The 12363-nt window shown below is 42.6% G+C and overlaps 1 protein-coding gene across 1 annotated transcript in view; it reads left to right on the top strand.

Annotated features, from left to right (window-relative positions):
• The window catches only part of VWC2 (von Willebrand factor C domain containing 2), a 52791-nt gene extending 41005 nt beyond the window's left edge, over nt 1–11786 (top strand). Inside the window, exon 3 of the mRNA XM_085305477.1 lies at nt 11423–11786. Within this exon, the coding sequence (XP_085161603.1) occupies nt 11423–11574 (152 nt within the window). The 3' untranslated portion in view covers nt 11575–11786. The remainder of the gene's footprint in view (nt 1–11422) is intronic.
• The last annotated feature ends 577 nt before the right edge of the window (nt 11787–12363 follow it).

The raw sequence follows: 12363 nt of genomic DNA, 5'->3' as shown, positions 1-12363 counted from the left end.
CTCTAAGATGAAAGGGTTTGCATAACTCAGAGACACATGACGTTCAACAAAACTGGCTCATGAGTCTTCATAATTGATCTCTCTGACTTCAAACCACCTGTCTTCCTCTCTCTATGGAGAGATGATCCCTTAAAACCATTTTTCCTGTCACTCCGTGAGCTTTTGTAGCTTTTTCCCTTACCGCTTGCACTTTTACTAATTCAGTTTCTTCCAGCCTCAGAGGCTTTGCACTCTTTTGCCTTTGCATTGAATCATCCTTCCATCTTCTGACTTACCGCTGCTCCTAACCCCACAGCATCTCGCCCAGCTAGTTGTTGATTCCTGAGTTGTGTAAGGGGGATGCAAATGAAAACAAGACAGAATTAACTTCTGAAAGACAGTGATGAGTTTCCACATTGCAACTTAATATACTCAAATTTACTTATTAACTGGTTGCACTCGTAAATGGCTGCCTTTAGACTTGGCCCTAAGTATGGGAGATATCTCAGGACTAAATTTGCAGTTCTGGCTTGCTAACAGGTTCTGATAAACAGAAACGTGAAGGGTTTTTTTTGGGGGGGAGGTATTTTCATATTCTGAATATTCCTATGGTGAAAACTGCTATACTATTTTAGCATCTCAGTCTTTACTCTATGCAAGACCTCCGTGGGGTGAGAGGGTGCCAGGAGCCTGTTCTGCAAACGAGGGACTGAAGCACGAGGAGCGTGCCTCCCCGCTGGTGAAGGGGGCAACCTGCAGACGAAAGGGTCMGGCGGTCCCTCTGCACGAGGGGTTGGTTCGGCTGCGAGGCTGGTGGAAGCAGCGAGCAGCGGGCCCTTGTGATTGAAGGAGTCGCCTCCAGGAGCCTCCGCGRCCGCGGCGGTGGGTGGCAGCTCTGCAGGGGCAGCACTGAAACGAAGGGCRCGTTTTCAGAGCCRGAAAGCTTTACTTATTTRTTTATTTATTGTTCCRTTTCTGAAATTTTCTCTTTGCCTCCCTGGGAGGGACAAAATACAGCCTTTCCAAAGCAAGCCCTCTTAGTGCTSTGTTTCATAACCATCGGAGGGAAAATTGTTAGGGGAGAAAGAAAAGGAAAAAATATTGATTTAGGAACATGGAAGGCATAGCGTAATGTCTCCTTTTGCTCATAAAAATACAGTGATTTTTCTCAGTTGCAGGGTAACTTAGGTAAGTGTATCTGAACTAATTGTTTGTGATTTTTTTTTTCTCTAGGAAAACTTTCAAACTTTTTTTTACAGATGTATTCACATAGGGGTGGAAGTGATAACAACCATATATACCTTGTAAATGTTCCTACCCAAAGAAAGAAGGAATTCATTAGGACTGGTGGACGGACAGGTTCTTCAGTTGCCAGTTTGATTCCCATATATTAGGCTTGTTTTTCCAGTATTTTCTTACCCTCAAAATACAGCTTTTTATTTTGGTAAGTGAGGCTAAAAGTGCATGGCAAAGGATGTTGTTAGAGTTCGTCATATTTTAAAGTGATATATGATGTGTCAGCAATTGTAATTCGTTTTTCAAGATCGATTCCTGTCCCTTCTTTCCCCACAACRAATGGTATTATTTATCTATTTTTAGGAGGCAGACTCTTGGAAACGTTATAAATAATAATAATAAAAAAAAAAGCAGAAGGGGGAGAGATTCAAGTCATCAGGCTTGAATACATATTAAACAAAACTCTGCAGTGGAGCAGTTTGGTTTTGTTACGTCTTAAATAAATTTCAGTCTCCTTAGCTATAGGAGAGGTTTCCACCGCACGCTGTCCTCGCTTAAGCTCGCTTGCTGCCTTCTGCACCAGATGGATAATTGAGTAGTTTGGGCATAAAAGTTACAGCTCCCATCTCAAGAAAACAGCAGCAGAGGCAGAGCGGCGTGGCAAGGAGCGGGATTTATATGGTGCTTTAGGAGCACGGATAGGAGCGGAGCAACTGGATTATAGGAACTGAGCAATCCCTGGGCGTGCACGATGGGTCACATCTGTGCTCCGGGACTGGCCGTGGTCTCACCTTGTGTCACCTACTACCTACTATGGATTTTTTCTTGTGTAGACAAGCCTCTAAAGTAATAACTAAAGCAAACAGGRAAAAAAAAAACAAGCAGTTATAAAAATGCAAAACAGCAACAAAATACTAAGTCCTTGAAAAATCTCATTTTGCAAGGGGACGGTTACACCAGGAAAGCTGTCRTCGTCTGCTGTGACTGCCTTTCTAGACCTGAACTGGTCTAGATTTGGAATTTCCGAGTCAAATAATTCTCAGTAGGAAAGATAACCCCCGATTTGTAGGAGCAGTCAGTATATTTGCCCTAAAGTGGGRTTAAATAGCAGCTGAAGCTTGCCTGCTAATGTTTTGCTGTTTTAATTGCATAATTCCTTGTATCAATGAGCAGCTCTCGGTCACCCTTGTGTAGCGCATTCTCACTATCCTGGGTTTTACAGTGACTGGAAAAATACACTGACTCCCAATTTACTTGATTGGCAAAGCAGCATTATACTGTACTTTGCTTACACTTTAGCTTTCAGTTTAGCTGAAGTCTTTAGGGATTTTTTTCCGTAATAATTCTCAAATCTCTTCCTTCATTAGCATTCTGCGGTTCCCTTTCATTAAACACACATTTGTTAAGTTTTTGAGGATGCACGTGCTCCCGTGGGTTACAGGCTGAGCTACCGCACCCTCCTCGGGGCCTCAGCAAGCCTGGCTGATAGCACAGCTGACCAGCGCTGCAGTATTTTGGCTAATTCAGAACATGCTTTTCATCCCAGGGTTTGCAGCAGCTCTCCGATGCATGAAATTACTCCCCTGTATCACGTGCTTTTAGAAGCGCAAAGTCCATTTAAATTTGCATTGTAATTTTTAGGATAACGTGTGTAGGGTCTTTTAATGAAGGCACGTCACGTGGCTTGCCTGAGGGACAGAGCGATGCTTTGCTGCGAGAGTAAGATTTAATTCTGTTAAAAGCTGGGTGGGTCTTTCACCGGGTCTCCCTGGCGTCGATGGGGAGTAGCTCCCCCGAACGCGGCAGAGCCGCCGGGATGGATGAGCAGCTCGAGAAGGGTTAGCCCTATTAAATCTGCTGCTAGCAACAGGAGAGCTTTTAGGAAGGCCTTGTTCAAAGAGCACCGGCGAAGGCAGCCGCTCACCGCGTCACAGCTTCTTTGGGCAGGAATACTGTTTCCCGCAAGTTTAAGGGCTTGCGGTGCCGAGCAGCGCCAGCTCCTGAGCTGGCGGGTTTCGGATGCCAGGTGGGAGCCTGCGCGGCGCGTTTCAAGCCCCGTCTCTAATTTTCCAATCGTGTAGGTAGTGGTTGAGTTGCAAGAAAGCCGAGCGCAAAATTGATGCGCTCCTTGCCGACTTCGAAGTGTTTATATATAATTTTCTGAGAGACGCACGCAACGTTCGGCTCGTGTCTAGTTGGTGTCGTTTCTCAGCTTCTCAGGGAACACAATATCCCTTTACAAGTCACAGGTCTTTTGAAAATCGTCTTTAAGTAGAGTACCCAAGTCTTCCCATCTTTCCTCTGATAAAGGAGGTTGTTTGGTGTAGTGTATTTTTGACACTCGAGCCTCCTGTTTAGTTGGACCCTTTTATGCTCTGAGCTTTTCCGTTTGGCTCGTAGGGTTTTTGCCCATGCCGCCTTCCATGTTCCTTGGCTGCTTTTTGTTCAACTTGCAAAAAGCGGATATCTAAAATTCTCTTCTCTTGAATACATGTGGAAATCCGAGGGGACGGTGGTGTTGTCAGGCTTACGGACTGCTCCTGTCTGCTCCCTAATGAGGTGATTTAGGTCTGCGCGTTGCTTGTCTTTTGGTAGCGCTTTAAATTTTCATTGCACAGATGCTAATGTCACCGCAAAATGCAAGGCAATGGAGAACCAGGCTTTGGAAGAACTGGTGGTGGAAAGGATAATTTTGTTGGCTGTGATTGCTTTGTTTTATTTTCTGCTGAATTTTTATACGCTTCTCCCATTTCTAGGGCTGGAGGCAGGCCAAAACATTAATCAGTTGCTCCGTCACATGGGATAAAAATAAAATAGCAAAAGAATCACAAACCAAGGTTTGTACATCTCAAAAGCAGAATCTTAAAACCCAACTCTAAGTAAGATTACAGCACCTTTTCACTATTAAAAGACACATGCATGCGCACACACACAGAGACCACAGTAATCACTGTAAAAAACTACTTTCTCGTTAATACCTACTTTGTCATAGCAGCACCATTGAGGACCTGGTCAGCCTATTTTGTTGCATGTGAACTTCACTGAGCTTTCTCCTGTCTACCTACAGCAGATGCTGTTACACCCATTTTTCTAAATTATGCGACAAAATGTTATTTTTAATTGTTTTTGCCCTTTGGCAGATTTTCTTCCACTCTGTCATTTCCCTGCGTATCTAACAAAAAAATGACCCTAAAAATGGGAAGGATTTTATTATTATTAAGAGCACCAAGACTTTATCCAGTGTGAACAAAACACTGCTTTTAAGAAAGATATTGCATTGCCTTATTGTTAATTCTCCTAGCAGCTAAGTAAAATTGCAAGTGGATGGAACCTTTATTTTTATTCTGTCAGACGTACACATTTACTGAAGTCTATTAAGATGTTTTCAATATTTTTTYGCTGCGTGCCCATGTCTTAAGGCATCGGTAAACCACAGAAATAGTGCATCGGCTCGTCAGGGTCGGTCCACCTGAATCCTCCTTTTGAAATTGAAAGCTCTCTCGTAGGCTTGGTTCGGTAGTGTCCAAAGGTGCTGAGCTCGGTGACGCGGAGCTGGGAGCAGTCGGCACGTTGCCAGYGGCAGGGGCGACGAACTTATTTTTGCGAGCAAGCGAGAGCCGTCGGGACCAGTCACAGACCRCTTTTGGCGGCTGCTTTTTGTGCTTTATCTCCCGAGCTGAGGTTTCTCGGGGGATGTACGTACCGTGTACTCCCGCGTGAGAGGGAAGCGAAGTCAAGTCGGGGAGATGGAGCCTCTTTGGAAGAGGTGAGCAGCCAGGAGGGCACAAAGTAGGTGCAGATACCGTCACTGGGAAAGGGAGGCAATGCCGCTGTTTCGAAAGATCGTGTGCTCAGTGCTATGTGGTAGAGCAGGCTGATTTTCTTTCTTCTTTCTTTCTTTCTGTTATTTTTTTCCTTGCTATCTCGCCTTAGCATGTTTTGAAACTCCTCTCAGGATTGCTGCGCAGGTGTGGAAGGGACTCTGCAAACCAGCGGAAGGGCCGGTGTCTTTTAAAGCCCACCGTGGGGAGACGGGCGCAGTAACCCTCTCTCTGTGGTTTGGCCCTTAGCAACCAGGTGTCACTTCCAGCTCARACAGAGAAAAATCGTTGGTTTTGTCCTATGACATCCAGGTCACAGGGCCAGATAGTTTGAAAAGGAAGCAGGAAGCTTGTCTAAATTAGGGGGATAAAAAAAAAAGAAAAAAAGAAAAGAAGAAAGAAAAGAAAAAGAAAGAAGAGTGTTTCATTTAGCTCTCAGGCACCTTAAATTCGAGGACGATTCTAGAGGAAGTATAGAAACATCAGAAAGAAGCTCCAAAGGATGAAATAGAAGGTGGCTCTTTCTGGTGTGTGTACTTGAAGTTTTAGGAACATTGTTGCTATACATAATGGTGCTGGAAAGTGAAAGTTTTCTGTAGCCTGGGCACTGKGGGAGTTTGTTTGCATGAAATGAAATGGTTATTTCAATAATATTTCAATAATAATGATTATTTTTATCTGTGATATAATATTGATAATTTCAGCTCAGTTTTGTCATTGACAATGACAACAGCAAATGATATGTTAGGAATTAAGAGGAAAATAGAAAAAAACAGGTAATATCACCATGCTACTGTACACATCCACGGTGTTCTTGCAGTTTGTGTATGGTATGTTGGTCTGGTCTTCCCAGCCCAAAAAGGACTCAGTAGCATGAGAAGAGGTTTGCGGAGGACAGCAAGGATGAGAGTGCAGTCCTGGACTCTTCAGTCTGTGGACAAGGTGATAGGAGGGAGGGTTGATATGATAAAGGTCGAGAAAATGGCATGTTGTTGCCTCTTCCCGTACAGAAGTGTGGGGGTATCAAATACAGGTAGCAGGTGGAAGGTGACCGGCAGACGAAAGGAAACTGCTGTACACTACATGAGCTGTGGACCTCCTCACCACCAAACCCTGTAGAAGTTTACATGGGCTTAGCAACATGTTGGAGAGTTTAATCAAAGAGAAATCCATTAAAGGCTACTGAGTAGATAGGAGCTGCTTTTGAAGCCTCTGATTCAGAAAATGCTGGAAGCTGGGTGTGTATTTTAGGAACCATTGCTTGTATACTTCCCTGTGTATCTCCTTTTGGCTACTGTCAGATGCAGCTGGAACCTCTGATCTGACCTAGCATGGTTATTTCTTAYATAATGTCGTGGTTCTCATGACCTGCAGCATGAAGTCCAAGATCCATCTTTTGATGTTGTAAGTACTAGAAATCTCTCCATTAAATTAGAAGAAAATAGGAGATAAGCTAAACATTGAGGTTTTGTTGTTTGCAAATACCACCGTGATGAATATAATACAAGTATGCAGGCAGATGTGTGTGCTGTCGGTTACCTTAAGAGATAGCTGCTTGGCTGTTGCAAAGAGCTATTAGAAGGGCAGCTATTAGGGAGCTTAGTTTAAAGCCAAAGCCCAAAGTAGCCTTACATCAAAGTACTAAATACAGAGATTGTCCCTGTGGTTCTAATTGGCTAAAATTTGCCATGAGTTACTCTCYGGGCATATTAACTCGCAACTGAGCAGATTTTGTTGTCTGTAGTTTGGTTTGATACATGACAAAACCAGTTGATTAACATACGATGTATCAGGTTGCTGTCTATGACTTATTTTTGAACTGCTGGGAACGTGTGCCCGGGCATAAGCAGGGGCAGGCTGCCGCAGAGGAAATAGATCCAGCCATGAAGTGCAGCTGTGGTTTTGTGGAAGGAGAAGAGGAGCAGCAGCTCTGGAGACTTGCTTTCAAGGTTGCCAAGGCTACAGGTACTATTGCCCCTATAGGTGAGCRGTTTGGGCGTTCTCTGTTGGTAATTGGTATTGGCTGTTTTCTTTGGAGATAACAGAATTTGCATTTTAATTAAATTGTTGCATTTATCAACACTGAAGCATAAAACATACCTCAGTGGAAGCTTTTCACACTACCAGCATAAGGACTTTGGGGGAAAAGAAAGAAAAATAGTCACATTTCCCCCAATAATGCTTTTAAACTTTTAAATCTCTAAGCATTTAACAGGCAAGAGCCCAGTTATAAAGTCTCAATGAATCAACCACCAAATCTACTTCCCTAATTGCTGAGATGCCAATATAAATGTTGTTTTGGAAACGAGGATTCATTATTTCAAACACGAGAAAACCTAGAGCTGGGTCCCAATCTAGCGCTCAGCGCAGGAACTGAGGATATCGGCTGAACTCRCTGCTCACTAGAAGAGCAGGAACTCTGCCTTCGCCCTAGGAGAGCAATCTCGCCGTTGATACCAGCACGGTTTGGCACAAGCAGAGCCAGACAGAGCCCGGGTGTACTTTAGGAGAAGCAAATGATGTCGTGGTGGGTTTCAAACTGCGCTTGGAATTGGTGCAATATGTCATATTGAATTTTCTGCCAGATTGGAGTGAGATGGCGAGATCTTCATCTACTGTGAAGACRTGCAGCACCGCTGACTTCCTCAGAGCCCAGGAGGTTTAATACTGCAGATMAAACAGGCTCAGACGAGCCCCTGCTGCCCTCGACTAGCACCAGATGCYGAAGTCGGGCAGAGCAGTGATGACAACTCCCAGCTCGGAAATGAATGCCAACGGCCTTGCAGACCAAGGAGAAGAGATTTGCTTTCCACTGCAACAGCAACATTTAATGAGAGACTCGARCAGCGTTTTGGAGTTAGAACAGCCCCTGTATATCTTGAAATGTTTTTCGTGTCCAAAGTCAGATAATTTTGCAAACTTTTAAAAAACTCATGAAATGTCTTGCCTTATGTGATGCGAAGCTGCAAATCATGCTAAAATTGATGCAAACTGACCAGTTTTATGTAAAGCTGGAGTTTCAGCAAATGCGATCAGGACACTGTATGTATTCTGAATTTAGAGGAGAGTTGTGCCTCTCTCTCTCTCTCTCTCTCTCTCTCATGGGAAACTGGCATTCTTTAGACTAAAAATGGGTTTTTGGGAACTTGCCCTCCTTCCTGCTCCCAGGATCTACTTCAGATCTTTTCCAAATCTTTGATTTCTCAGTTTCCCTCCTGCAGGCAAGTGCCAAATGGACGTGTTAGGTGGTTCATCACCATCATCTCTCCAAGCAGCAGCTCCCATCTGGCCACGACGCCCTCTCCTAGGCAGATCGGGGGACAACTGCTGGAGGCATGGGGCCAGCCAGACACTGGGGCTCCTGCTGCTGCTGCGGGACCTGGTGCCTCGGGCAGCCCTGAGCAGCCGCAGCCCCGTGGCTCCCCGCTCCGAGAGCTGCAGGCTGGCTCTCCTCTGGCATGTGCAGCTGATAAGTCCAATTTTGGGGGCTGCTACAGAGGGGAGAAGGGAAGGGGGGTGGTGAGCAGCAGCTTGGGCTGGAGAGGAGCCCAAAACCCAAAGCTAAGGAGCTTCAAAACTAAATGAGACTTCGAGGGTGAAGGTCAGGTTTTTCCCTAAAAAAAGAGGCCTTAGGAATTGGAGAAATGGTAAAAGGAGGGCTGCGGAATTGTTTTCTGTGCTCAGGCACTATATTTTATTGGCCTTTATATGCATGGAAGCATTGCTGTAATATAGCCAGTCCAGCCTTTTCATTGATGACCTTTTCTGTAACATTAACCACAATACTAAACTCACAAAATTCCCTTAAATTTAGCTTCCAGTAGCACAAAGGAAAATGTAAGGCAAGGATGCCTTGCATGCAAGTAATAACATCGCTACTGCCATTCTGAATAATATCTAGGATGTGCAGTTACAGTAATGATGGGTGTAAATGCAGAACTCCAAAATAGGTAACTTTCTGCAGAATAACCATAAAAAAAAAAAAAAAAAAATCTAGCTTGCTCAATAACTTACTTTGTTGCTGTCATTTATTTTTGTAGGGTTCCCTTTCTCAAGTAGATGGTGATTTTTCTTCTGTAGATTTAGCAATGAATAGTTAGCAATTATTTTCCTGATATTGAAATGATTTAAGAACTTAGGGCTAACTTGATTTATCTTTACATTAAATAATTTTCTGGTTTAAGAAGGACAAGTCATTCRTGGCATTAAGGCACTTCTAAGTGGGAATGGAGGCATTTAGGGTTAGATTCCTACTAAATTATATATGTTGCACTAGCTTTACTTCACTCCCTAGTTGTTTTTTTATAATGAAAACATCATTTATGTTGCTTTTCTGCTCTTTAAATAGTGCCTATATAAAWTTCAAGTGGTCTGTAGGTCTCATACAAATCCTCCATTGCAAGCAAATTCCACTTTTAATATTTTAACACTTGATATCACAGCTTTTTAAATCAAAGGGCTATTGCAGGCCAGTATGCAAAATACATGGGCATCTTTTTCTTCTRTGGGGTTCAACCTAACATAGCGTGATGGAAAATTGTTAGTAAAGAGAAGAACGCTGTATTTAACTGAAAAATAATTAGAATTATATACRTTAGCATAGAAATATTTCAAAGTCCCCCTGAGGAAGGCAGAATCTAAAAGTGTGCTGTATCCCAGCTGAAAGATGGCCCCTKTCAGTGTGCAGCAGGACCTGGGAGAACATCTCCCTCCCTGCACTCGCTCAAGTTCTCGCTCTGCATTTGTGCAGYCCAGAGATACTTTGCATGGACAGAATGAGGGGGCTGCAAACACAGCAGTACCGCAGTAACATTAAGTTAGGAAATCAGGTAACTTTATATGAAATGTGCTGCATCAGACTCTATTTTCTGTCCATTCTGTGCCCAAAACCTTGAATAGGCAGGGAGTCACCCAAAACTGCAAAATAAGGCACATGTTAGAGGTGTTTGTTAACAGTTTTGAAACAAAATATTAGTTAAATATTCAGAGAATTAATATTCTGAGAATGTTTCAGAGAACTAAATATTCAGAGGATTAACTTGGTGAACCAAACTTCTGCAAATCTTGCAGGTGCTTTCTAGGGGGATAACTCTTCAGTGAGAAAGGCCTTCATCACTGTCAGCCTGGAACGTGCTTCTCGGGCTGCTGTGTCAATGCACAAAATGCATGGTCTGATCCAAACCGACCTAGAGAACTCTCAAAATTGATTTGTGAACCATTTTGTTTGTATTTTCAAAAGTGCAGCATGCATCTGCCTTTGACTTTCAAGGAGAGCACTTTAAAAAAAATTTTTTTTTAATTGCTTTAGAAGCAGAAGCCATAATGTTTGGCTTAGTTCTTAAAACTGATGACTAGCAATGGGAGACTGAACCTCATCCATGATTTATTTCCTAGCTTGGCAAACAGGTTGATAAGCTTTTGCACATCCTTACTCTGTCAAGAGTTTCAACTGTATCAGCTCAGTACATGCTAGTCCATATCACATCTACTCTGGGGGATACCAGTACTAAGTGCTGTTAAGTAGCCACACTCCACCTGAGAAGCTGAGCTCCATGTATTTCATCAGTGAAAAGGCCAGGTTCCTCTAAGAAGATGGTAGTATACACTGGTAGGGTTTAGTGCTCTTTTACAAGTGCCTGTGGATTTTCAAGGCAGAGAAATCTTTAAGGCAGAACTAGAGCTGATACAGCACTTCTGCAGCAGAGAGATGTCAGGATGTCACCTTTGGGAAGGATCAGATTTGTCATGTGAATGTGGTGCTGTGGGCTTGTTCCACCTGATCCTTGGAAATGATTTTGTTTTGGTGTACTGTGAAAGAGAGACTTTGTATGTTTGCTGGCTTATATAAAATGGAGTGTTTCATTTTATACATGAAAAGACTCTTTTTATATAGAAGAGGCTAGAGCTATCCAGTTCTAATGGAAACAGAATATTTTCTCAAAAAATGGTAAATAAACTATGATTATTACACAAAATATGATCCTTCCAATGCAGGGGAAGTCATAACCTCTATAGTGAACTCTCTAATAGCTTACAATAGCACTGTCAGTAGCAGGATTTTTTCTTGCTTAAATCTGTGTTTGTCTACATGGTCAATTTGTGCCCAGGTGTCCGTGGCGGTTGCAYGTTTTGCACGATGGACATATCATACCCTCACTTCTGGGGGACAGGACAGGCCACGCTGAAAGCCTCTGGACGAATGAGGAGACGTGGGTCCCCATTCTCTTCCCTGCTTTTATGCCCCGTGCACTATGCTCGCATTTGTTTAGCGTGCCCAGTGTTACTGACTTTGTATTAGATTGTCAGTGCTTGAGGCTACAAGCCTAAACTATGCTGGATTATAGTATGCTATGGGTATCCCATAATAAACTGTTTCCTTTTTTTAGGCCCGAACTGCTTTGCAGAAACCATTGTCATTCCAGCAGGCCGAGAGGTGAAAACTGATGAATGCACTATATGTCACTGTACTTACGAAGAAGGCACTTGGAGAATTGAACGACAAGCTATGTGCACTAGACATGAATGCAAACAAATATGAGAAATCTACAGATCAAAGTACTTTGGGTTTGTTTGGTTTTTTTTATAAAATATCTCACAGCGGTGAGCACCCTAGATGACCAAGGGAAATCTGAACATGAAGATTTTGGTGAGGAGCCGAGAATAGCATATTGGTATTTTGCTTTTCATAGTAACATAAAACCACAAAGCAAAGAAGTGCATATATTTAAAAAGTTTGGACATGAAGAATACCTGTCTTAATAAATGTGTTTTATTTTCACAGTGAGTACACTAAATGCACTCTATCAAATATTCTATGTATTTCTATAATACCATTATAGAGCTTAAAAATAAATGTTTTATATAGACAATACAGATTAAATTACTGTACAATTACCTGTCCTGTTGTATACATGCACCATAACTAAAACATTACATTTTTGTTCTAGTCTCATCATATGAGGGTTTTTTCAGTATGTTTGCTTATTTTCTGTTTAGAAGGCCATAAAAAACAGCATATGACAAAACTTTGAAGTTCTCTTTTGAAAACATGCAGTATATGCTTTCAGAGAATATGTGCTTATTTATTAATATTGCTGTAATGTAAAAGTGGATCTACTCTTTTTCTAAGTTCTACTGGTGCAGATCTACTGGTCCCCAGCTGGGATAACTTGGAGAAATGGGTAATATGAAGCTGATCTCTCATAACTCTTGTCATAAAAATGTAATTTGACAAAATCAGTTCCTAAGACAGGTTTCAGACATTGCAGTGGGACAAATTCCTTGTGATGTGACCAATATAGAGACACTTAGGTCTCTGTATTGGCTA

The sequence above is a fragment of the Rhea americana genome, unplaced genomic scaffold (assembly GCF_003343005.1).
Source record: "Rhea americana isolate MKP2758 unplaced genomic scaffold, rheAme1 scaffold_220, whole genome shotgun sequence".
In the NCBI taxonomy this organism is placed as follows: domain Eukaryota; kingdom Metazoa; phylum Chordata; class Aves; order Rheiformes; family Rheidae; genus Rhea; species Rhea americana.
This window is presented reverse-complemented; position numbering and strand designations above follow the sequence as displayed.